The 27,298-nt window shown below is 39.0% G+C and overlaps 1 protein-coding gene across 1 annotated transcript in view; it reads left to right on the plus strand.

The window, feature by feature from the left end:
- MYO16 (myosin XVI) overlaps positions 1–27,298 on the plus strand; it is a 421,185-nt gene that overhangs the window by 161,473 nt on the left and 232,414 nt on the right. Inside the window, exons 16-19 of the mRNA XM_008143943.3 lie at positions 19,484–19,595; positions 23,382–23,499; positions 24,270–24,341; positions 26,711–26,852. Of these exons, the coding sequence (XP_008142165.3) occupies positions 19,484–19,595; positions 23,382–23,499; positions 24,270–24,341; positions 26,711–26,852 (444 nt within the window). The remainder of the gene's footprint in view (positions 1–19,483; positions 19,596–23,381; positions 23,500–24,269; positions 24,342–26,710; positions 26,853–27,298) is intronic.

The following is a 27,298-nucleotide window of genomic DNA, read 5'->3' on the forward strand; positions in this document are numbered from 1 at the left end:
TACAAGCAAATTAGTAAAAGAAGGGTAAGACAAAGTTACCATCCTTTATAGATAATATGATTGTCCACATAGAAAATCCAATAAATTAATGCAAAGTATTCTCTCTAATAGTGTATTTTAGTGAACTTTTGGGTTCAAAACAAACATAAGTACACGTAAAAAGAACACATATATACCAGCCGTAACCACTTACATAGAAAGAAAATGGAAGTAGTTCTTTTAACGATGCTGCTAAAAGATGAAATATCTGTAAATGAGGATGACCCAATAAAAACATTCACAAATAAGATGCAGCTCCGAGAGCAAGGGTTTTTGACTCATTAGGCTCCAACCGTGAAAACACATACACATAATTACATACATATGACCTCTTCTATATGAGTGGCTGTTTTATCTGTTTTATATGTTGGAATTCCTTAAGATTCAAATTCAGAGTTTTCATGGTGGAAAAACTGCTCTGAGGCATTCTAGTCTGCCTAAAAAATTATTTATCCATCTCTCTGACTCTTCTTTCCAAGCTAATTTCCTACCAATTCCCACCAAATCTTCTGCCCTCCTGGAACAGCGCACCTCATGAACGTGCTCAAACATCTCCAGGGAATGAATGAATGAATGAATGCATGCCTTCACACTCTTTTGCATGGATTCTCCTCTCTACCTAGGAAACATTTTTATTCTGAAAATTCATCTTGAGTACCTCTGTCCTTTGAGGCTTTCCATGACTCCTTCCTCTTTCCTTTGTAGTCAGAGGTAATCCCCCCTCCATCTTCTGAACTCCAGTAGATTCTGTGCATATCTCTACTGTGGAATTCCTCATGAGTTATATCTTTTTATTGCATTGCTATTTTTCTCCCAAATGCAAGTATCTTAAGACTCGAGGCCATGACTGAATCAACTTAGGTCCTGTCACCAGCATTGACACATCAAATGGATGAACAAATAAGTATTGTTATATGGGTGTGCTCTCGTGTGTATAGATTTCTAGTTTTATCACAATGATTTTAGATATGAATTTTATTTATTCAGTTGGAGACTTGCATTTGCAAATCATCAGATGCATTTATTTTACCCAATTTGAAAAATTATTGGCCATTATCTTGGTGAATGTTCCCTCTTCTTTCTTTTCCCTCTTCTCTTTTTCTGAAACGTTTTTTAGATGCATGCTGTTCTCTCTCATTCTATTTTCCTCCCCTAACTTCTCTTTTATATTTTTCATCCCTGTATCTCTCTCTGATTTGTTCTGGGTAATGTCTTCTGCTAATTGTTGTCTACCAATCCATTTCTGAGCAGTGATTAATGTGATGTTTAACATATACATTAAAATTTAATTGCAATGACTTTTAAAGTTTCTAAGTGTTCATCTTTGTTCTTTTTCAAATCTGCTTTTTCTTAAATATTCCTTTTATTTTCTTATATATCCAGTTCTTTTAGTTGTTTTAAACACCTTTGTTACACCATCTATAACCAGTTTGTAACCAATATTATCCAAAGTTCTCGAGTGTCTACTGTTGCTGTTTATTATGTCTGCTGACCGAGAGGATTCTTTCTCCCAGTGTCTATCATTCAGTGAGTGACTTGGTGTCTGTGAGAATCCTTGTGGCCACAGTGGAGGGTTAGCTTTTTAGAGAAGGTGTCCTTTGGCTCTGGTCAAATGCTCCGGGAGTTTTGGGAGCCTGGGACTATTATTATGCTAATTTGTGTAGCCTAAAGACATGTGCAGTGTATATTTTATGTTTAAGCCCCTAAAACTAAGAGAGGACTGGCTATGCTTATGATTTGTTTACGGCAGACATTTGCCCAACCAGAATCTGTCTGGAAAAGCGTCCTGTTGCTTGTCTGTATCTGTGAGGGAGACATGCTCTGGTGTCCCTCCCACTGAGGCGGTAGTCTTTGATCATCTGGCTGTACATGTTTTCCAGGGCCAACACATGTTCTCCTTCCCCATGTGGACCGTAGCCCCTTGCTTAACAGAATAAGTCAAAGTTCCCGTAAACCCTGCGAGTCAGGATGCAGTTCCCTTTCTCGGTGAGATGTTGGCTCTCCCTTTGAAAGCATGTTTTCAGTGTTTCTTATCCACACGGTCTCAGAAGTGTGCCAAGCAAGGTGTTCTCTGCTAATGATGTACTTCCTGTTTGGAGAAATGAAGGGATTTTGTTTTTCTTCACTATAAATGCAGAGTAAGTAGTGATTTTAGGTTACTTTAAGATATATGTAAAATAGATCATCATACTGATGTGTGTGCACGTGTGTGATTTTAAAGCCTCTTTACATCTACCCAGGAAATGGATGTTACTAAATTTGATTACAGCTAGATATTTTGACAAATTCTAAACACTTATGTGTTTATTTGGGGATTATTGTTAGAGATAGCTAATTCAGAGCTTTAGCTTTTAGATTGATTAATCTAACTTTTTATTTTTCTGAAATAAAGTCCACAAAACAGTATCAACAGAAGGCACTGGGTGGCATTGCTCAGAATGATGCCATGTTCTTGTTGATGTCCTACTGGGTCATGTATAATATAACGTCTGTGTGATATCCACGTACAGAACAGTTTGTCCCAGGCATGCTGCAATATCTCACCTGTTTAAATATTTCATGGTAAACAGAACATCCTGCAACGATGACAGATTTTATTTCTCAATTGTCTCTTACATCAAACGCATTAGCTTGGTAAAATAATCCACATGTTGTACCTGTAAACCCTCACCATAAAACTCCTGCCCGCTGATAACCTTTGCAAAATAAATTAATAATAGAAAGAAACCCTAAACACTCAAAACATCAGAGGATACTTCCAAGTGAGGAATTAAAGTAACAAGATTCTGATATCACCATGAGTAGATCCCAGTGAATCCCTTCAGAAGAAAATAAAACTGCTACCTGAGCCTCTGTTACACAGTAGACCACTTCCACTTATTTTTCATTCTTTGGTATGTTCTGTTGAACTCCCTGTTGTATTTCTGTGATGGAGAACTGCCCTGAATCCTCAGTAGGAGCCGTGGGCTAGAAGCGCTGAGTGTGCGTAGATTCACAGGAAGAACAGGCTCTGGGCAAGGCCCACTGTTGGTGCCTGATGAATGGTTCTGGTGAAATCTAAAGGAGTAAACTCATTTTAAGTGGAAGAAGCCAGAAAGAAGAGACCACTGGGAGTCAATGCAGGAGGAGGGTCCTGGGGATGGACTGACAGGGAAATTCTACCCTTCACTTGCTTCCCTGCTGTCTGCCCCCTCCCTCTTCAGAAAGCTTGATGGGGGGGAAGGATCCTGAGAAAAACAATATGAAAAGAGTGAGATACAAAATTGCATGAAGGAATCAGAAAATGGACTTGTATGTCTATTTGCCCCTTTGTAAAGAATGTTTGCAAAGTACATTGATTTAATTGAAAGAAATGCTTTCTCTTTTTGGTATTGACATGAAAAGCTCACTACAGCAATGAAAGTTCAAATTAAACAGATCAAGCCAATTTGTTGATTGGAAGATGCACCAGCATTTCAGTATTTAAAAAACAAACAAAATATTTACCTTTTTAAATATTTGTTTACCTTCTTGGATTTAGTAATTAAATAATCATTGATATATATTAGCTTTATACATAATATGTAATATAATATACACAGAATGGCCATATTATTATGATCTCTGAATGCATAATAATCTGGCCACCTAGTGTGTGTATGTGTGTGTGTGTGTATATATGTGTACACACACACACACACACACATACACATATATATGTATATGTATAATATACATATATACATAATAATCTGGCCACCTAGTGTGTGTATGTGTGTGTGTGTATGTGTGTGTGTATGTGTGTGTGTGTGTGTGTGTGTGTATATATATATATATATATACACACATATATATATACACACACACGTATATGTATATGTATATGTATATGTATATGTATATGTATATGTATATGTATATGTATATGTATATGTATTTTAGAGGCCCGGTGCATGAATTCATGCATGGCTGGGATCTGGCCAGTCTGGCCAGGGGAAGGGGATATGGGCGCTTGGCCGGCCTGCCTGCTGGCTGAACTCCTGGTCCAGGGGGCAATTTGCATATTAGCCTTTTATTATATAGGATATATACTGAGTGGTCAGATTATTATGTGTTCAGAGATCATAATAATCTGGCCACTCAGTGTATATATGTATGGTATCCCCAAAATGTATATAAATTGTAACAATTGATAGCTCAATTTTGAAAGTGAAATGTATTTTAATAAAAACTGCCTTTATAATTATTCAAAGTGTGTGTGTACATTTTTTGGAACTATATGGCTATCACTTTGTCTTGACACTTCTGTCTTCTCCACTGTCTCTGGACAAATACTGTGTCTCATTTGTCTTTGAATCCCCAATAATCACAATTCTTGGCACATATAGAAACTCAGTAGTTTTGTTTACTGGACTGAAACTTTATTATCTTAAATTAGCAATTTATAGTAACAAAAACATGGAACTCTCCCCAGTATACAATCTGTTCAAGTCGGTCTTTATGAAGCTCCTTTGCTTCATCAAAGCAGCATAGATCTACTGCAGCACGGTTAGCTGTGTTCGAGCAATTTTTGTGATCTAAATTTTCATTTAAAAATCTTACCTCTTAGTAAGTGAGTAATGGGAGTAGAAACCCTGCTTTATTCAGACCTATGACCTAGTGATTGGTATTAAATTAAACATTTAGAGATAGAATGAATAAATTGACTAATGAAAGAAACTGTCTTATTTCCTGTGATAAGAATGTCCATCCAATGAAAAGAAAATGAATGTTCTGGCAGAAAAGTATGAAAATATTTTTATGAGCATAAACACTGTGATTTTAGCATCCTACGCTAGACAAATTAAATCATGGTTGATAGAATGTTGTCTTTAAATTTCTGCTTTAACTACAAGACTATTATTTACTAGGATCATATCAAAATATATAGTGGTTGCTGAAATGCAAAATAACTTAGTACCATATCATTAAACCCTACAGCAATTTCCTGCTCTAGATCATTATAGAGATGTAGTACAGTTGTTTGAATGTAATATCATCAACATTTTAAGTGTCCTACATTCTCTGATATTTTAAAATGGATTTTGTTTTTTTCTTTGCCTAAAATGTGTGATTGATGCCATGACTTTCAATTTCAGGAGGAAAAAATTTCCTATCTGAAAACAGAGATTAGTGGGCAGTGAGGACATTTAGAATAGTTGGCGTTAGCTGATTAAGGTTCTAATCCAGAGTAGTAAAAACAAAGCTCAACACATGATGGAATTTAATACGAGGTGTTTTTCTTCTTCTCACTCCACCTCCTCTGGATTTCTTCTTTCTAGCCTATTACCACATAGAGAGTTCCTGCTTTCAGTAGTGCTGGTGACAGACACATCATTCTGCAAGAGGGAATTTAAAAAGGAGAAGGAGAAAAGAAAGAGGCCAGCCCACTTTATCCTTAAATAAAACTTTCCTAAGAAAATTATCTTTTTATCCAGAAAGGAAAAAGGAAATAGGGCATGAGGACTCTCTTTTTTTAATGATTGTGGTTTTTAACTTCATTAGTTCATTTAATTAACTAATTATGTAAATTAATTATTTCTTTTTTAACATTAAGTTTTAGATTCCCTAACAAATCAATTCTTCCTCATTTTAGATGCTTTTATTTAATGAAAGTTGAGAATCAAAATTAACTCTGAAGTGTTTGATGAATTAAATACTGAAATTATTAGAAACAACAGATTGGCTTAAAAAAAAAGCTACTAGAAGGATTTGTGTAATGTCTGAAAAATCCACAGTACAAAAATTTTATTTATATTTATTTCTAAAGAAATACACAGTTTTGTACGTTGGAAAATTGAAGATAAATTTGACAATGAAGATGCATCTGAGTTTCATTATATACCTCCTTATATTTTTATTAACATCTATAATAAGTGGAATTGGTTTAGAAAACTGTAAAGTTACTTCTATAAAGAATAATATTGGGCTAATAGTAGTAGTAATAATAAAAGGTCCACCCAATTTCTGCTAGATCAGGATATCTTTTCATTCCTTTAGTGTATGATAAGTATCACATGGTCTCACTCATATGTGAAATCTAATGAACAAAATAAAATGATGAACAAAACAGATCCAGAGACAGTGAAACATGCAACAGACTGACCTATTTCAAAGAGAAGGGGCGGGAGGCAGAGACAGACAAGGGTGGAAAGAAATTAACCAAAGAACTTCTACACACATATGCATAACCCATAGACAAACAATAGTGAGGATGAAGTCCTGGGGAGGGAGGAGTGGGATGGAGGGGGTCAATGGGGAAAAAGAGACATCTGTAATACTTTCAACAATAAAAATAAAAAATATGGAGGAAAAAGTTAAAACAGAATGTTAATTATTCCTTTGAGTTGACAAACATATTAAGCTCGGGATAGTCATGCCTACTGTTCTTGCAGGTTCCAGAGTACATCTTTGGGAAAACTAATCTTAAACATTTATTATGGATTCAGTACCTTTCTATGTAACTGATTGTTTTTTTGTATTCTTGTGTAAATTACTTGGGTATCTCATATTAATGTCTCAAAGTGAAAATATCACTTCTAGAACTAAATCACATCAGCTGACCTTTAATAATAATCTTTTCAGAATTTTTGACTTTCAGTTAATTTCTAAATGTAAAGATATAATGATATTTAAGCAACTGGCTTGGGTCTTTTCTGAGAATTCTCTTTCATGTATAAGGATTTTAACCTAAACACACAATACTACATGGTCAGGGACCACTTACTTAGAGTATTAACTTATCATTTAAGCTCCATTTATGATTTTATGAATAGGGTTTTGTTATTAAAAGGTAGAAATATTGAATAGTGTTTAGCATGCGGGTAGAAATAGTGGAGTAGTTAAAAGAAGTTTATAACTAGCCTGAGAATAAATAAAGAGCTTACTCTGAGTGCTAATGACTTCTTTCCAATCATTTTTCTTTTACATTATCTTGGCTCTGTTTCAAAAAATTATATATGTTCTAATATTGTAAGTGAATTACGTTTTTATGTGATATACAATGTTGTTGAAAATATGTAACATACTTAAAATCACAGTGGTAGGTCCCGAGACATACTTTTCTAGAAAATGTTCGAAAATAGAAGCAAAAAGAGGTACAATGGAAGAGTAGGTCTGGTGTAAAACCCACATTTTCCATCCCTATTTTCCTGCCTTTCTTAGGTTAATTATGAGCAAAGGAATATGTTTTTCTAATATAATCACTTTTATTCAGCTTTTAAATAAGAATTGATGTTTAACAAAAATAAAAATTAGGGTATTTAATTTAATTTGTGAAGCTATCCTGAAATATACAGTCTAATATCCCATTTCTGACATTATCTAGTTGCATGCTTGGTATGGGCAACATTACTTTAAAGTACAATCTACATTTTAAAGTACAATTACTAGAGGTCTGGTGCACGAAATTCATGCCCAGGTAGGGTCCCTAGGCCTGGCCGGCAATCAGGGCCGATCGAGGCCTTCCGGCTGCCAGCCAGGGCCTTCCTTCGTTCTGTGCCGCCCCCTGGTGGTCAGCGCACATCATAGTGAGTGGTCAAACTCCCGGTCTCCCAGTCAATCTCCTGAGGAGACATTTTTCCATATTAGCCTTTTATATAAATAAACTAGAGGTCCGGTGCACGAAATTCATGCACGGGGGTCCCTCAGCCCAACCTGCATCATCTACAATCCAGGAGCTCTCAGGGGATGTCCTACTGATGGCTTAGGCCCACTCCCCGTGCTTCTCTGCTCTCTGCGGGGCCTGGGGGTTTCTCTGCAGCCATGGAGATGAAGCCCCCATGCCCTGCTGTCCGCTCTCTGCCTGCTGCCGCCATGCGCCATGCAAAGGAAGCCCCAATGCCCTGCAGTGTGCTCTGTCTGCCAGTCCTGGGGGCTTTGCCAGCACCGACACACTAAGGAAGCCCCCATGCCCTGTTGTCCGGGCTCTGTCTGCGGGGCCTGGGGGTGTTCCCACCGCCACCTTGCTAAGGAAGCCCCCATGCCCTGTTGTCCGGGCTCTGTCTGTGGAACCTGGGGGTGTTCCCTCCGCCACCTTGCTAAGGAAGCCCCCAAGCCCTGCTGTCCAGGCTCTGTCTGCCGGGCCTGGGGCTTCCCTGCCATCACCCTGCAAACGAAGCCCCCAAGTCCTGCTGTCTGGGCTCTGTCTGCTGGTCCTGGGTCTTCCCCACTGCCGCAGCGCTAAGAAAGCCCCCATGCCCTGCTGTCCGGGCTCTGTCTGTCGGGCCTGGGTGTTCCCCGCTGCCTCTGCACTAAGGAAGCCCCCAAGCCCTGCTGTCTGGGCTTTGTCTGCCATGTCTGGGGGCGGATCCAGCCTCGCTGCTTGGTCCCTGCGAACCCCGGCGGGGCTGACAGGCCCGGACACTCCAGCAGCGGGGCTGAGGGGACTGGGCGCCGCCATCTTGTGGCTATGGGGGCCGCCATTTTTGTTGCGGAGTGACGGTTAACTTGCATATTACTCTTTTATTAGATAGGATGGTTCACAGTATTTTCCTGAATTTTATTTATTTATTTATTTTTAAATTATAGATACAATATTTTATTTTACTCGTTTTAAGTTCCATATAAAAATGCAAATTTGTTAAAATGGAGGTGCTATTTTTTTAAATAACATGTCAAAGGTATTTTAGCATAATTTGGGAGAGCTATTAGTATGCCAGGGCTTGAACTTTTGTATGTGGCGTATTTATCTTCATGCATGTGTGTGGACATGCATTTTTTTTTTTTTTGGTACATGTTAAGTTTGCTGTTTGTCTACTTATCTTACTAAGAAAGGCCATCAAACTAATAGAGTGAAATATTTATACTTATGTTCAAAACTATTTTATTATATTCTCACTCCCCTTCCTTTTCTTTTGTCTTGCTTCCTTTCTGTTGCTTCAGAAAGGAATGAAGCAGATTCATCACCTCTGGTCATCTACTTCCATGTTTGTTTCTTATTTTAAAATTTCTTCACTAGATGATTTTCCAAATAAATTCTCACTATATTATTTGTGTTTTTTTTTCTTTTGATTTTATTTTGAAAAAAGAATGATTGGCTTTTATGGCACTGTTTTTCACTTATTTAGCCAACCTTTTACCAAAGGAAAAGAGTAGAGCTTGCATTCAAGATTTATTTATCAACTACCTTCATATGGCTCCTCTTAGGTATAGTGGGAATCTACCAGGTCTAAACAGAACTGACCAGGTGTATATGGAAACTTCGAGATAGATATGGAAACTTTCAGATGTACCTGAAACCTACCATACATCCAACACTAACTTAGATGTTATAAGAATCAACCGAGAACTTTAAGACATGATCTGTATCCACAAAGAATCAAATTAGTGACATTTAATTTTTATATGTTAAATAAAAACTGTTAAATATTTAAATGTGTGAATAAGTGAAGTGGAGAAAGGGAAGTGTATTCTTTAGGATTCCTTAGAGAAAAAGAACTAATAGAAGATTATGAATTTTTTATATATACACATGTGCATATGTGTATGTATATATGTACATGTGATATATATTACATATGAGATTTATTTATTACATAATTGTGGAGGCTGAGAAGTCCCAAGAGCTGCAGTCAGCAAGCTGGACACTCAGGGGAGCCAATGGTGTAAGTTACAGTCCAAGAGCCAGCATCACCACATCCAGGAAGAGCTGATGCTTCAGTTTGAGTCTGAAGGCAGAAGATGATGTCCTGGCTCAATGCAGTCAGACAGGAGGAGTTCCCTCTTACAAGAAGGAAGGTCAGACTTTTTGTTCTCTTCAGTTTTTCAACTGGATGAGGCCCATCAAATTAGGGAGGACAATCTGCTTTACTCATTTCACCTATTCATCCAGAAACCTTCTCACAGACATATTCTGAATAATGTTAGAGAAGTATCTAGGCACCCTGTGGCCCAGCCAAGTTGATACATAAAATTCACATTCTCAAAGAGTACGGCTAAAAGGTGTTTTTTTGTTGTTGTTTTGTTTTGTTTTTATTCTTAATCCTCACCCAAGGATATTTTTCCATTGATTTTTTAGAGAAAATTCAAGGGAAGGGGAGAGAGGGGGAGAGAGAGAGAGAGAGAAAGAGACACATGGATGTGAGAGAGAGGCATCAATTGGTTGCCTCCTACAAAAGCCCAAACCAGGGCCAGGGATCGAGCCTACAAGTGAGGTACATGCCCTTGACCAGAAGTGAACCCAGGACCTTTCAGTCCAAGGGCCAGTGCTTATCCACTGAGCCAAACCGGCTAGGGCTACAAGGTTTTGTTTTGGATGTGTGCTTGGTGTGGCCTTGGTGCATGGGTCTGGATGAGCAGGAAAAGAAACCTGTGGGGAGGTGGTGGCAAAGAGCAGATTAATATTAAGTCCTATGGTGGCAGCTACAGTGGTGAGGAGGATGCAATATGGAAAATACCACTAAATCCCAATGGTTTGATGAGGTGGATCTGTGTTATGGGGAGTCCTGGAAAACATGTAGGAGGTTTTATTACTTAGGTGGAATGTTTATGAGTAGAGGAGGGAGCTGACGTGATGGCAAGCAAATTTGGGAAGATTAATCTGACAGAGGGCTCATTGTGTACACTCATTGTCTTCAGTCTATATTGACAACTACTTGGTACGCTCCATATGGGTGGGATTTAAAGGCTGGTCTTGCCTTTCTGGTGGGCATCCATGTCCAGGCGATGTTAATAGGGTCTGGTAAAGTGCTGTAGTAGAGGGACTGCAGAGTTTGGGAGAGCTTATAGGAAGAGCATTCAGCCTAAGACTTCCCAGAGGACGTGGTTGTGAAGAACAATGGGATTTACCAGAATGCTCAATGGGTCTTGCATGGGGATCCTGTTGGCAGTGGAGGGAATAAGGAGTGAGGGCCCAGAGGTGGATGAGAATGGGGCCTCTCTGAGGGATGGAAGGAAGTTCCGTGTGGCAAGAGCTCAGAGGACAGGAGAGGAGTGGCTTAGTCAAGACCAGAAGCTGAAGAAATTATGGAAGCCCAGGATGTGATGATGTGGGCCCTGGCAAACTGTGCTGTGGAGTTCACAAAAGGAGCAAGGCTTTGACTGGGGAAGTGAGCTCACTAAATTTACATTCTGAAAAGAGACTTTGACTGCAATATGGAAAATGGATCGGAGGTAAGCAGGACTGGGTACCTGGAGACATAGGCTCCTACAGTGTTTGGAGGATTTGAAAGGAGGGAACTGGAGACTGGTGCAGCCCCAGGGCATAAGGTGAGCTAAGCTTATCTCTAGATGCTGGAGGTGTTGGAATATTGAGAGTAAGGCACACCTCTTAAATTCCCAGTGAATGTAGAATCAACCCCCTTAGGCAAATTTCCACAGGGTATTGGAGGAGAAATAAGTTTGGACATTATGAGTATCCTAATAGTGAAACTGAAAGGAGAGAGAAACAGGGTAGATACTAGCATTAAATCATTTGAGAGGATATTACAATTCCCTTTTGTGCCTACCAAATTGAAAGAACTTGCTTGACGTATTTGTGGGTTGCAGTCAACACAGTATTTTTCACAGAGATAGCAGTACATAATCAGTTTTAAAAAATATATGTTTATTGATTTCAGAGAAGAAGGGAGAGGGAGAGAGATAGAAACATCAATGACCAGAGAAAATCATTGATTGGCTGCCTCCTGCATACCCGCTTCTGGGGACTGAGCCTGCAACATGGGCATGTGCTCTGACTGGGAATCTTAACTGTGATCTCCTGGTTCATAGGTCGAAGCTCAACCCCTGAGCCATACCAGCCCGGCAGTACGTAATCATTTGATGCAAGTTCATTGGGGGGTCCCAGAAGAACTCAGGAAACAGCGCATCTATCAGGATTAACTCAGTAAATGCTCCTATGTTTCAGTGGCCTATTCTGTAATATTTACATACTACAGCAGCTTCCATGCCCCTGCCTACCTCAGTCAGTACTTAAGACACAGGGTTATGTTTATCCTTCATGATAGTGTTACAGACGTGACCTTTCACAACACGTTACACTATGCTTTTTCATAACCATTTCCCCTGAGGGGGGATGTTAGCACCTGTTCAAGCTTGGCTGACCCATCCCGGTATTTATATGTGCATATATGCTGCCCATCCCCATGCACAGAGCAGGAGCGAGCCTGGGACTGACTTGGGGTGAGTTACAGAAAGCTCCTCCTCCACCACCCCTCACCGATGCAGCCCTCGGCCTTGGCTTGTTAGAAACAGGCTCATGAAAGACAGACCAAGCCACACATCACATCCTGAGCAAAGCCTTTTCCCCTTTGCACCGTCAGTTCTCTGTGAGAAGGAAAAGGCGCTTCTTCCTGTGGAGCAGGGGCCCAAGCCCGACGCAGGCTTGAGGACTGGATGCAGACAGGGCTGTGGGCCCCTCCACCCTTGTCCGAGGCCCTCGGTGCAGGACACAGCCACTCGGTTCCTGTGTCTCCACCCCTCGCTCCCCGAATTACACACGGTCAGGAAAGAAGTTAGTTAACCACAACCACTCACTATTTGAAAGATGGTAAGAGTTTAATTTGTTCCACCAGATGTTTTGACGAAATACACTGACTGATTAGAAAAATATGGACAAACTATTCTGGGAATGTCACCAGACCCAGAGTCTCTCCGAATGCGTAATTTATTAAATGGATTCTGTTCTTTTCCTGAATTTATTAAACGATTCTGTGCTTTTCCTGAAGACCACTGGCAGGGTTTCCTCTTTCCAAACAAAACAGTTTGCAGCTAACATATTAACATTCTCATTGGTGGAGATTTGTGCATCTGAAACTATGTTAATAACAATCTTAATCATGTTTTGTTGAGAGCAGGGAGGATTTAAAGTTTTGTTAATACTTTCCAGATAGTTTCAAGACAATAAAGAACAGAATTTCCTTTTGAGGAGTAAGGTGGGGATGGGAGGGCAAGAGGCAGCAATTTACCATCTTCATTAGTAAACCGCAAACAGTGTTCTCTTTATTGTTGCCAACTGTTTGATTTTTGCCTCACCTGGTTTCTGTTTACATATTAAATGTCCCCAAGTCAAGGCAGCTTTGCCCACAGGAGAGAAGCCCTTGTTCTTTTGTATTTATGCTTCTGATAAACACTGAGCAAAACATCCTGTTTATAGTCTGTGAGCCTCTGACTTGGTAAACGGGTCACACACGTGCTTTTTAGGACATCGTATATCTTTTCTTTACATGTGAGTATTTATTCCCCGGGTGCCTTGGGCACATGCAGGCGCACAAGCAGTGCTTTCCTGCCTCTGAGTGGTGGTGCCTGGTGAATGTGGGCAGGGCAGCTGTTTTTTTGTTTGTTCTTTTAGTTGGTTATTTCCTCCCTCCCTCCCTCCTTCCATCTTTATTTTCTTTTCTCTTCTCTTCTTTTCTTTTCTTTTCTTTTCTTTTCTTTTCTTTTTTTTTTCTCTATTTCTCCCTTCCTTTCTTTCTTCCTTCATTTCTTCTTTATTTATAGTTGATGTATAACATTGTGCAAGTTTAAGGTGTACAGCATATTGGTTTGATACATTTATATACTGCAATAATTGTCACCTAATTATTATTTCTTTGTTGTGGTGAGAATGGTTGTAATCTAGTCACCTAACAACTTTGAAATTAATAGTCCAGCATTGTTGACTGAAATCACTATGCTATGTGCTACATCTCCAGGACTTACTCATCTGCTGGTTGCCAGTTTGCAGTGTGAATGCAACACTGTGGGACAGCAGGCAGGGGCACAAGGGGGCGTCTCAGGCCTTGAAATGCCAAGGTAGAGTTTTTGCAAATGGCCATTGTTTGTATTTGATATTCAGATCATGCTACCTTGAATTCCAAGTCTTCATGTAGGAGGGGCACCGTAGGCGAGGGGGTAGTGGTTTTAATTTGTCCCTTTATGCAGTACATTCTCAAGGAGTTTTCATTGTGGACTCTTGTTAACAAAGGAAAATTCTCCTGTGATTTAGTGCACGACTTAAGTTTATCCATATGTTCTCAAAGAGCCTAAAAAATGTAGTTCAGGATCTTCTTTTCTTTACCACAAAGCATAAGTATCAGCACACACTCACACATTCACACGTACACAATACAATCACACACATACAGTACACACATGATTTTGTCTATAAATTTGACTTACTTTGGAAGATATATCACTGGAATGTTACTTGCCATGACAGTCAACAAATTGGAACAATGGAATAGTTGATTAGAAATAGCACATAGTCAACATTGGTGGTTACTGACTTATTTTAAATACATTTAACTTGCAATGAAAATGTTTCCTTATCCAAAGCCCAAACAGAATTTTGCACTGGTTTGCTATTTTGTTTTCTATAAGTGAAAACAAAGACATTTGTATATTTGATGCAGGTGTGCTTTTTTTTCATGCTGATCTATAAAAATGAGATTTATAAACTTGCTAAAAAAAACAACAAAACAAAACCCAAACCACTATCAAATGTGGTAAACAAAGAGAGTATGAAACCCCAAAGAAACTACAAAAAACTTTTCTAGAACTAATAAATAAGGCAGGCAGTCATTGGAGCAGGACTGAACCAGCTATCACTGAATTCCATTCTTATGTCAAAGATGCTCGGCTCATGTCTGGACATCCTCCTGGGGGCCTCCCCAGGGACAGAGAGGCCCAGCTAGAGAGGAATCTGGGCTCTGCAGCATGTCCCAGGCTTCCTCTGAGCTGTGAGCTATCCTGATTCATACTAGTAAAGCAAGTAGAGAGTTGGGTCAGAAAATAGTACATTAATAGTGAAATATCTTGTGAAATCTTCAAACTTCATGAGATTTTTCATTCAATTAAAATCTACACTAATAAAAGAGAAATATTCAAATAGACCGTACCTCCACGACGACCACCAGCCAATCAGGAGTGAGTATGCAAATTAACCCAACAAAGATGGTGGGTTAATTTGCATATGCAGGCACAGTGCAAAGACTGAAGGCTCCGGCCCAAGTGAAGACTGAAGATGACTGAAGACTGAAGATGACTGAAGACTGAAGACTAAAGAGGCTTGGCTTCTCCACTGTGGTTGGTGCAAAGAAGCCTTGAGGCTTGGCTTCTCTGCTGCGGCTGCAGTGATGGCCTGGGTCCCGGGTGCTAGAGGAAAATCGATGCCAGCAGCCAGGGGAAGGAAGGCCTATTGCACGAATCTTCGTGCAGTGGGCCTCTAGTATATCTATATTTCATAATAATTTCACTGCTTAGTTTTTGTCCTCCCACATTTTCAAGCAAATATATAAATTAGGAAGATGCCTAGTGAGGCTGTACAATCTCTCTTTCCCTCCCATCTCCCCTGTAGGAAACATATAATTGAGCTTGAGAAGAAATGAGGAGTTAGGACAGAATGTTGGTTGGCTAATTACTGGACTGGTTACGTTAAACAAGTTTTGATTTCCTTAGACCTCAAATGGGCACAATACAAACTCTTGTCATGATCAATGTGGAGATTAACTGAAGAAGTGCTTTTAAAACATCCAGTCAATGATTTGACACATGGCTTTAGTTCCCATTGCTTTTCCCTTTGAATGGGATTAATCAAACAGTATACATCCATCTATAACTTTTAATATTATACAGCCCACATGTCACAGTCTTGTACTCCAAGGTAGAAACAACATCTAGAGCAGTGGTTCTCAACCTTTCTAATGCTGTGACCCTTTAATATAGTTCCTCATGTTGTGGTGACCCCCAACCATAAAGTTATTTTTGTTGCTACTTCATAACTGTCATTTTGCTACTGTTAATAAATCGTAATGTAAATATCTGTGTTTTCTGATGGTCTTAGGTGACCCTGCTAGCTGTTCTCAACCTGTGAGTCGTGACCCACAGGTTGAGAACCGCTGCTGTAGAGCCTAAGACCATCGGAAAACACAGATATTTACATTATCGGAAAACACAGATATTTACATTACGATTCATTAACAGTAGCAAAATTACAGTTATGAAGTAGCAACGAGAATAATTTTATGGTTGGGGGTCACCACAACATGAGGAACTGTATTAAAGGGTCGCGGCATTAGAAAGGTTGAGAACCACTGATCTAGAGCATTTTCTTGATCTGTCAATGTTAGAAAAAAAAAATGACAATGATTCTTGATTCAACCAATGATACAGTCTCTGATGTTCCTGACTCTGGACATTGAGATATTTGTATGTTGCCAAACATTACTGTGCCAAGTTATGAGTTAAAATGAGGAAATTAAAAAAGCAGATTGAGCTATAAGTGTATGATTTTGAGTCATAAAAAGTTAATTGAAAATATATTGAATACTGAGTATTAAGGTTTGAATACTGGGACTTGTGGGACCATTAGTTAACAGGTGATAAAGTTGGAAACTCAGATAAAAAACTTGCACAGATTTATTTAGGGTTGTTTTCAACCACTGTGTTGAGATTAGTGGGAAAACATCAAGGAGTTATAGTTAGTCTGTAACCCACAACCACAACCATTCCTATTTTTTAAGTGTTAAAAATGCCTGGAAATGCCAGGATAAATACTGCACATGTGATTGTCAACTTTCAAGTGATTCATATCAGGAAAAATTAGTCAAGAAGTGAGAACTACGATCTTTTCCTTATATCTATTACTTTTATCTAAGAAAACAGAAAAAGCATATTTTATAGATGAAAACATTTTCCATTGTTGAAAGCATTTGTTAAAATTTCTCAAAATGTCTCCCACTTCATTCAGCTTAGTTATTCCTGTGATTAAGAGCTTCATTGCACAGAGCACTTTGACTAAGAGCTCCCCACATATGCAAAATATTTTCTTTCCAAGAAATACTCATATTCTGTTTGTATATTGCATGCTGAGTACAGAAAGCATATCTTATTTCATCCTCATAAAAGCATCATGAACTAAAAATGAAGAATTTTTAAATTTTATTTTTTATCTATTTTCTCCATTTTATAAATAATAAAAGGTTTAAATGTCTTCAGAAAGGGGCAAAAGGGACTCAACTCTGAGTTTTCAGATTCTTAGTTGTAATATTTTAATAGGCATATTCTTCAAGTATTTTTCTGTCCTTGTATGTGATTTTGCTATTAAATGATGTCAAAGGGAAATGAGTACTTTTAATTTCCAAAACATAAACTTTTAATGTTTTATACTAACCTTCTCATTTTAAGATAGCTTTGCTGGTAACTAAAAATGATATTTCTAGTGAAATTATCCCAGATACCGTTGAAGAGTGGGAGAAATTTAAAAGTTTTGTAGAAGAGACTGAGTCCTATATTTTTTATAATGTTCATGCCAACAAATGTTCTGGCTACAGAGGAGAACGAGCAATTTCAAAGCATCATTCCTGCCACCAGGCAAACTGCCCTCTAAAATTCTCTATTTTGATTGAATTTCTCCTGGACTATTACATAATTAACAGCCATGTCTACAACTACCAAGATTAATTTCACATTGCCTCTTTTACCCAGAATTTAACTGAAGTAAAAACTGTTAATGAGAATAAGGAGAATTGAGAGTGGTTATAATTTCTTACCATTAAGACCTTCATTAGAAAAACTGAAGCCACAAAACAGTGGTTTCTCTATTCCCCTGAGATGCCACCACCTTTGGACCCGTTTCCTCACCTTTCTCAGTGGGAAACTCACCGTCCACTGTAGTCCTGCTTCAAACCCCTCTCCCTTTCTCAGCAACTTCCTTCTCTTCACTACACCTCCCCCAACAACTCCCTTTCTCTTAGTTTTTTATCCCGTCTTTATGTGTTTCTATCTCAGCATATAATTATTCTGGTCTCTCCCACTCCACACCCCAGAGACTGGACTGTTTTATCTCTATCCTTCCCAGCCACCATTGAGAAAAAGAAGTTCGCACAGAGCCCACTTCCATACCACAGTCTGCAGTCCGTGTCCTCCCCAACTGTTTCCTTTGACTATGGTTTATTTTCTGTCAATATCAGTCAATCTTCAAAATATGTACTCCCTTTATTTTGATGACTGATTACATTTAATTTCCCTACTCCCGTCCTGAACACTCAAGTCTTTCTTCACCCCTAAAATTTTAGCATCTCCAGTTCATTCCCTCCATGGTTTTTTGCATGTTGATGATTTCCAGATTTTATTCTCTAATCTTTTCTGAGTTTCAGGTCCCTAAGGCCAGTTGTTTCTTTGAACTTCACTTGAACTTTAATAAGACGTTCAAAGTCAACAGGACTAACATAAAATATAAGACTTTCTCTGTCAAGAAACTTCCTCTTCCTCTTGAGAACACTCTTTGGTTGAATGAGTCCACAGTCCATTCTTTTCCCCAGATAGAAACTTGAAAGGCATCATTGACACATCTCCTTTCTCTTCCCCCTGTATCCAATCTGCCCCTTCATCCTGAAAATTCAGCCTCCTTGATGCCTCTCTATATCTTCTTCTTTTCTTCACCACTGATCTAGTGAGAGACCACCTAGCACTCTTAGTTGCCTTATCTCTTTCCAGGTAATCTTTCACTGGGATACCAGAATGTTCTATCTGAAACAACAATCTGCTCATGTCATTTCTTTGTTTCATGACCATTAGCACTACCTATTACCTCCAAGACATAGGTGAAACTCTTCTGCAAGGCACACAAAACTCTGGCTACGTGTCCGACCTCATCCATCTCTGCTTCTGTCACCATAGACTCCGATTTTGCTGATCTTCCCAAGTTTCCCATATACATCAGGCACACTCAATCCTGCGTTCCTTTGTATGTGTTGCTAATTTTTAATGAACGTCCTTAAAAATTTGTTTGGCAGATTCTTATTGAAGTGTCAGTTCTTGAAACCAAAGCTTCTTTCTCTCCTACAACCATTCCTCATCATGTTCTTCTAAGTTTGGTCCCCTCCTGGGCCACTTACTGACCCCTCCCATTCATGTCTATTGTTCTACTTCCATATGGTGTTGTAGCTACCTCTTCTTGTCCATGCCCCGGATACATATTTTTGATTTGGCTGTTGAGGTTCCAGGCATGAGCTCTTTATCTTATATCCTCAGCTGACTAGCATTGTATATTTGGCAGGTGATTCTTATGCGTTTGTTGAATGAAAGGCATAAATCAATGACTTAACCAACCACTTCCTAATTAACAGATACCAAGAAGAAATAACAAATTACTTTAAATTAACACCCTTTAATAAACATACTAACTACACCGCGTATGATAGGACCCACTAAATTTCTGTGTGAAATACATAAAACACCGTGACCTTCTCTTTTCAGAAGGAAGGGTGAAGCTAAGGTGAGAACCAAGTAAAACAGTGTAAATATGTTCTGGTACAACAAGAACCGTTTTTGTTTCCTTCCTGAAACATCATGTGCTATTATGTATCCGAGCCTTATAAACACAGGGGTGCGCCGTGCCCAGGTGGCTTCCATTATTCTGGAGGCCAGCTATGGCCGAAGTGACTTGTAACCACGGCAGCTTGACCAGGAGCCAAGCTATAATGCTATGTGCTCTTTATCTTAACAGGTATTTGAACCAGACCCTACGAGATGATGTATCAACAGCAGAGCATTCCCTGAACAGGGAGAGGTTTGCTGTTTTGAAACAAGCCCTGAATGTAGTTGGCTTCAGTAACGTGGTGAGTTATAAATATTTCACTGAGAAAACAACCTTGCACTAATTTATTAAAGTTAATCTTTCAAAAACTTGTACGGAGTCCCTATCACATTCCGGATGTGGTTGCAAACATTCATGAGTCAGCAGAGAATAAACCCCAATCTGATCTCTGCCCCTGGAGTTTACATTCTAGTGGGGAAATAAGACATACACAAGGTGGTCAGGTCATAGGTACTGTGACGACCCATCGGGACTGACAAGAGGAGGGGCTGCTACTTCCCAGGGGGGTGGCCAAGGAGACCTTCTCCCAAATGAACCATGTGAGTTACACAGATGAAAAGAAGTTTACATTGACACACATAAGAGAAAATTGGAAGATCTGAAGGAACTGGTTATTGGTGAGAATCACTGTATTACAATATCTTCCTGAACTAAATATAAAGCTTTTTCACCCCTTTTAATTGAAGGTATTGTGGTGACTCTGGTTAACAAAATTATATATGTTTCAGGTGCAACAACACATGCAACAACACATCATCTGTACACTGTATTGTGTGTTCACCACCCCAAGTCAAATTTTCATTCATCACTATTTATGCCCCCTAAACCCTCCACCACCTCCTCCTACCCCATCCCCTGAGCAGTCACCGCATTGTCGTCCTTTTTATTTTATTTTAAAAGAATTACCAAACACATGCAAGCATTATGAAGCTGAGGAATATAATTTAACATATATAAATTTCTAGGATCATGTACATGTCCTGGATCTGTGTTGTACAGTATGGTAGCCATGGTCACCTGTGGGTACTGGACACTCGGAATGTGGCTAATGAGAGTGAGGGAATGGGTTTTAAATTTTTCATTGTTTTAATTAATTTAAATTGAAATGGAATTATGTGGTGAATGTTTACTGAATTGTATGGCACAGGTCTAGAGAATAAGAAATATGAAATGATCTAAGTCTTGTGACTTCTCAGAATTCCTCTAAATCTCTTTGCCTTACACATTATCTGTTTCCCCTTATTGAATATGGTGTTCTCTTGAATTATGGCCAGTTCCTCATTAACAATTGATATGAGATTGTATGGGTAACTTCGGTATGCCAGTAGCCCAGGAGCCCAAATTTAGTCATAGATTTTTAAATGTTATTTTTTTTTTTCTTAAACCACTAACTTAATTGCTTTGGGTATTTGTCTGTTTTTCTCTTGCCCACATAGATAAGGCTAATGAGGCAGTGAATGGGTAGGAAGCAGTGGGAAGGTGCCGAAAAGGGGCGGGGGGGGGGAGGAGATCGGGACTCACCCTAAATTAATTAGTTCTGGGCCCTTTGTTTCACTCCACACTTATCCCATTAGTGATTGGAATTCTGCGAAGGGCAATCATATGGCATATATATATTTTTTTGTTCTCTGATCATCCAATCTATGTATTTGTCTTTTACTAACTCCTACCCCCTTGCACTTTCCTATCTTTACACTTGCTGCTGTTGAATTTTTTGTCATTATCCCCTTTCTCCATGGCCTGAAATGTCTGCTGTCTTATAGGAAACTGGGATGTAGAGGTGGGTAAGGAACCATTCTGCCAAGGTACCAGGTGAATGGATACAGGGCTTTAAAAATCCACAATTGATCCTTAAAGGCAGGGCAAGCAAAATATACCTACCACCTAAGATAGCAAAGAGAGAATCCCAACAGCCTTTTTAGTAGAAGAAATATGGGCATTTTAATAAAAGACGACCCCTTCATCTTGACCCTTTGGGGAGACTGGGATAATGACAATTGAGTCTACTTCATAGGGCTACATCATGTCCAATACGATTGGAAGGAAGGTATTTCTAGGAGGGCAAGGGCCTTGAATCAAGACCTTGTAAGTGATTGTGGTCTTGGGAGGTCTGTTCACGAAGGCACCTCCACCTCTTCCCTCCATCACCACCAGCCTAGCCCGCGAGCAAGGAGGCGGGTGAGTGTTGCTTAAGGTGCCCCCTACTCCCAGAGTAGTTTATAAAGTATTTACTGCACTTTAATTCATGTTAAGTATAGCCTTCACACCTCTGCTCTCCACCACTAAACTGTAAGATCCTTGCGGGCAGAGCAAAGCCTTCCTGTGGGTGTGTCCAGAAGTGCCTATCTCACGGGGGGCTAGAACATTTAACGAGTTACTAGATTTATTAAAAGATCAAGGGAGTCCAGCCAGTATGGTTCAATGGTTGAGCAACAACCCATGAACTAAGAGGTCATGGGTCCAATTCCTGGTCGGGGCACATGCCTATGTTGCAGGCTTGGTCCCCAGTAAGGGGCGTGCAGGAGGCAGCTGATCAATGTTTCTGTCCATTACTCTCCCTTCCTCTCTCTCTCAAATCAATAAAAAATAGTTTAAAAAAAAGGCGGGGGGAGGGGGAGTTGTTAGGTAGTGTAAGAGGTAAAATGTTATTTAAAAAAGCATAAATGAATTAAATTTGAAACACTCATTTATGATTTGGGAGCTACCAAAAGCCATTTTTAGGTTGTGCTGAAATCATAGAGTGCTAACCTGAAAATGACTCAGCGATCATTGTCAATGCCCTCATTTTAAAGATGATCAAATGATGTCTTATGATGAAAGTAGAGGTTCTGTAGAAATTCATGAAGTCCCATGGAGTATATTGTTTCAACTATATATTTATAAAGAAAATAAAAGTAGTTCTTAGTAAAACTTCCACAGGCAGGAGCTTTTGATTTCCAAATTGCAGGTTAGGAAAATAAATAACACTTTAAAAGGTTATGACACTTGCCCTTTATGGAACTTGACCAATTTTACTATTGATACCATCACACTAAGTACATATTATTCTAGAAAAGCATGTTCTAGCTTACAGCATTTTATTGACTTTTCATTCATTCTTACCACAAAATGACTGTCCAGGACCAAATTTAAGGTATTTTTTTTCTTTATGCAGAGTTTCAGATTGTCAGATATTTTCTCTCAGCAAACATCCTTTTCTTCCTGCTACCTTCTGCTCAGAGATAGCTCTTGCCAAATTCATTTGTTCTGAGTTTTCCTTAAAATACCTTTAAAAAGCAATTAGCATTTTAGTGGTCTAGGCAGTTGTTTTCATCATGCCTCCCTTAATTTTCTAGGAGAAGTAAAAAAAATTCTATAATCACAGTAACAATTTCTCTCATGAGAGAGAGAACTAGAAGATGGACACCATGGCCCACGTTCCCTGGCGAAGCAGCCACAGTGGCTGGGAGGTCTGATTAGCCTCCCTGTACAGTTCCATGCCGGCCCTGGGAGGACATGTGAACCTGACCTTCCCAGGGACGTCCAGCCCGTCAGACCACCACTACACAATGATTCAGTTTTCATTCTGATACTTTTGTGGAAACCTAATGCACGACAGGACATCACTTCCTCACTCTCTTTTGTTTAAGGAACAGAAACATTGATTTGCAGGAAATGTGCATTGAACTATGAGATTTTAACTTTGAACTAGAGATTCAAACATTCGAGATCTGAAAAATCACAAGCCTACTAATGTCATTACATTTTTTTTTAAAATTTATTTTTAACTTTAAGACAGTCAGACATCATTTAGGTATTTTTGTGGAGAAGTATTCGTTATCATTAGATATTTATTTTTCTCTGTAAGTCATAGTGAAAATACTGAAATGCGTTATGCAATAATTTCATTCCTTATCTAGAATAGGAGCAGTTGACCACATTCACATCATTTTTAAAACCTACTTTTAGGGTTTTAAAGGGTTTCACTCTTTAAGTCTATTTTCTTCTAAGCAACCCTGTTCCTTTTCTCTATTTGTAAAATGCACAGGAAGTGGAGAATCTGCTTGTGATTCTAGCAGCGATATTACACGTTGGAGACATTCGGTTCACGGCTCTGACCGAGGCGGACTCTGCATTTGTTTCCGACCTCCAGCTCCTAGAACAAGGTCAGTGGAACAGACCTAATGCATGTGCAGTTTTGCAGAACGGCCAGTAGATGGAGACACAGTACAGAAAAGCCAGGTGGAATAAACTCCAGAGAATTCAGTGAGAATGGTGGGGGGAAAAAACAACCCTGTAACTTTGTTCTTTTTTATAAATGGTTACAGAAATGAATAACAAGATGTACATTTATGTTCTCCTGCTGCCCACCACGTTAACAGGTTGATTCTTTGGCACATACTTGGGTATATTTATATTCTAACTATTCTCCACCCCCACCCCCGCCACCCAGTGTATTTTGGGGGCATGTTATTAGCTAAACACTTTTAAACCGAATATAATTACTTTCCTGCAAAGATCTTGCCAAAAATCTCTCTCCTTTGAAGTTGCCTATTAGTCACTCCCAGTTTGTTTGTTTTTTCTCTAAAATACCTTAAAACCGCAGATTGTCAATGACTACCACATCTTCACCTCATATCAAAGTCCTTTAATCAGGAATTGGGAGAAAACCTCCATATCTATTTGTGAGGGAAAGGAGAGAAAAAACCTGTTGTGACTTAATGCAGGAGCCCATTAACACTCATTAACACTTTGATTACTTACAGGCTGTTTGTTTAGTTGAATTTGACAAGTTGGTTGTTTAGTTTTCTTTAATACACACATTTTCTAATGGGTCTGTGTAAAGCTTATAAATCATAACCATCAAATACAATGTTCTCTCTATCAAAAAAAACCCACAAACTAACTTTAGTTTTCCACGCTGCTTTGATTGTAGTGGCTGGGATGTTACAAGTCTCAGCAGATGAACTGGTATCTGCTCTAACAACTGATATTCAATATTTTAAAGGTACGTTTTTCCAATACTCTGACTTTTACCTTTGTGCAACCCTGGTCTTCTTTGAAATACAAAAAATAAATACAAACTTAACTTTCCCCACTCAGTGAAACGATTTCTGTGAATTGAATGCCAATTGAGAAAAGCATTGAAAACCTGTTTGGTCACTTGATCTGACTATATATTGTAAACTCTTAGAGCTTTTGAGAGACCATTTTGATTAATTGGTCACCCTTTCTAGCTAATCAGTCATTTTAGACAAAGTCATCAACCCAAGAGCATTGATTTAGTGAAAACATTGGATCCCTGTGTGCATGTGGTGCCATACTGTCCTCTTCAATGAAGAGCATCTTTTTCCCTCCATGTCAATACTTATAATAAATAGCTGCCATTTATTGGGCACTTACAACAAGAATTGTAACAACCACTACAAATGTGGGGATACTTAAAAATTCTGACAGGTTTCTAAGAGGTGGGCATTTTCATTTCCATAACTAAGATTCAAAGATGTTAAAGAACTTTGTAAACATTAAGAAATGGCATTTTTTGGAATTAGAATCTAATGTTATCTAATTCCCAGAATAAGACTCTATGCTTCATGCATCTCTAGTCAAGGGGCAAGGGGAGTGGTTTTCCTCCATCCTCTTCAGTTATTCACTATAAATCATTGCCTTTCCAACCTTCCTCTGTACTGAAATTTTGAAGACTCACCATCCACTTGATTTTTTTTTACTCTAAATCACCATTCTTCTTTCTTCTGTTCTTATTGGACCTACTTGCAGGTGTTTAGGCATGTGACTTATAAATTTCTGCCTCATATCTAGAGTTCCCTTCCATGTTTCTGAACTCTGTGAATCTGCCCCTTATCCACTCAGTTGTCCAAAAGTCATTCTTGATATCTCTTCCTCCTCCTTCTCCACTGAGTAGATCAGACACACTCCAGCTCTACTCCATAAACAGCTGTCATTCTTACTGCCTTCCCTTCATTTCTATCACCATTTCCTTAATTTATCATTCCTTCCCCAGAATATGGCAGGAACAGTCTCCTTCACCTTTTATCTTTTCCTCATCTCATGTTGCCTTCTTTTCACACTGCTTTCCGGTATAATCTTTCTGCAAACATGATTTCATCCACGGGAACAGTCTTGGAAAGATTTCCCAACATCTTTAGAGTTAAACTTGTCGCTTTAGGACAGTACAAGAGATCCTTTATAACCTAAGTTTTATGCTTTATTTTTAGTCATTTTCCCACTGGTGTTCTTGCATCCACCCACACTAAGTTTCTTGAAGTTATCCAAATGCATTGTTTTTTCTCACGACTTCTCAACGAGAGATTGAACCCTCCATTAATATCTATAATTTAATATATGCAGGTTCCTCTGCTTACACTTGCCCTCATCTCCTTACACACCTGCCAGGTGGGTGTCGCATTAGAGCCCGCAATCATGCTGACTCTAGAGACCCCAATTCTATAATATTATAGATGGCACACTGCTTTCACGGCCATTGTGTGTTGTTCCATCCCCATGGCCTTGAACTCATAGCTCCCTGACTCTCAATTACCTGCTATTGTTTCGTTTGTTTGTTTGCTAATTTCAACCCATCTCTGAAGCAGTTCTCCCTTATGTGCATTTCTGTGATTAACAGCTTAACCTTCATTTCATATGGTCTTCATCCCATCATATATCTCCCTGCTCATCCTGAGTTGCAATGGTTAGGCAGGTTGGTCAAGACTACAAAGTATGAACATGACATTCCCATTTCCTCCCCACTCTCTAGCATAAATGCTGTCATAGGCCTCAATTCCAAAACATCCTCATTTATTTATTTTTTCTTTGCTTTCTTCTCTAGTCTGTTCTAAAAATCTTATTATTCAAGGTTTCAATTGCCATCTCTTTGAGAATGACACAGAAATTTCTCCCTCAAGGCCCAATCTAGTTCCCACATTCCAGACCCACATTTTGGTTAGTTGGATCATTTCTTTGAAAATATTTAAAATATGACTAATTTTCCAGATGGCCAGGTTTCCAAATGCCTTGGGGATGATTCAGTATCCAAACCAGTGAGCTGTTAGCAGGAAACTTGTTAAGAGGGGCCCTTCAAAGAGTTGGTTCCCTAAGAGAAAGGAAATTAACAGTCTGCAAAAGGTCAAAAGCTGTGGTCAACAATTGTAACAAATAAGATGCAATGGATATGACACATGTAAGGGAAACATTTTATGTAATAATTGACAGAGACCGCATTTATTAGAATCTTAGTATATTTTTCAACATCCTCTGGGGTTTAGAAGGGGTGTGAGGGATGAACAGGATATGCAGTTTTGCTTGCTTTTAAAATGAGAGGAACCCTTGTTCTTAGGCCTCTTCTCTCCACTATTCCAGGAGATATGATCACACGGCGGCATACTATAGAGATGGCTGAATTTTACCGGGATCTCCTGGCCAAGTCCTTATACAGTCGTTTGTTTAGCTTTTTGGTGAATAACATGAATTATTACCTCCACAGTCAAGATGAGCCTAGCAGGTAAGATTGATGGATGCTGGTTGCTGGTGTCATAGGTAACTTATAAAGTCCCACCTCTTAAAGATGCTTTACAGTCTAGTGTGGCCCATAAATTAAATTATATTAAAACATTTTATTTTAACAAGTTGAAGGACTTTATTGACTATTTTATAAAGATTTAACCCCTACCCCCACCCTAGGCACATTGGTGAATTAATCAAATCATCTCTCATGTATAGAGATACACATACATTCTCTCTGGACTGAAGGCATATAGGGTCTTTGGAACACCAATAAGTATAAAGGTGTTTAAATCTAGGAAGAAGACAGTTCAAGAATATCTAAAGCCATTAAGTTTGTTGAGGAGCCCATGTCTGTCTCGGAACCAATTTAGTGGTGCATTTCAGAATAGCAATTCTTCCTGTTTTATTCACATATTTTGTGGATTACTTGATGAAAGGTCTCTA

This window comes from Eptesicus fuscus, chromosome 8 (assembly GCF_027574615.1).
Source record: "Eptesicus fuscus isolate TK198812 chromosome 8, DD_ASM_mEF_20220401, whole genome shotgun sequence".
Classification (NCBI taxonomy): domain Eukaryota; kingdom Metazoa; phylum Chordata; class Mammalia; order Chiroptera; family Vespertilionidae; genus Eptesicus; species Eptesicus fuscus.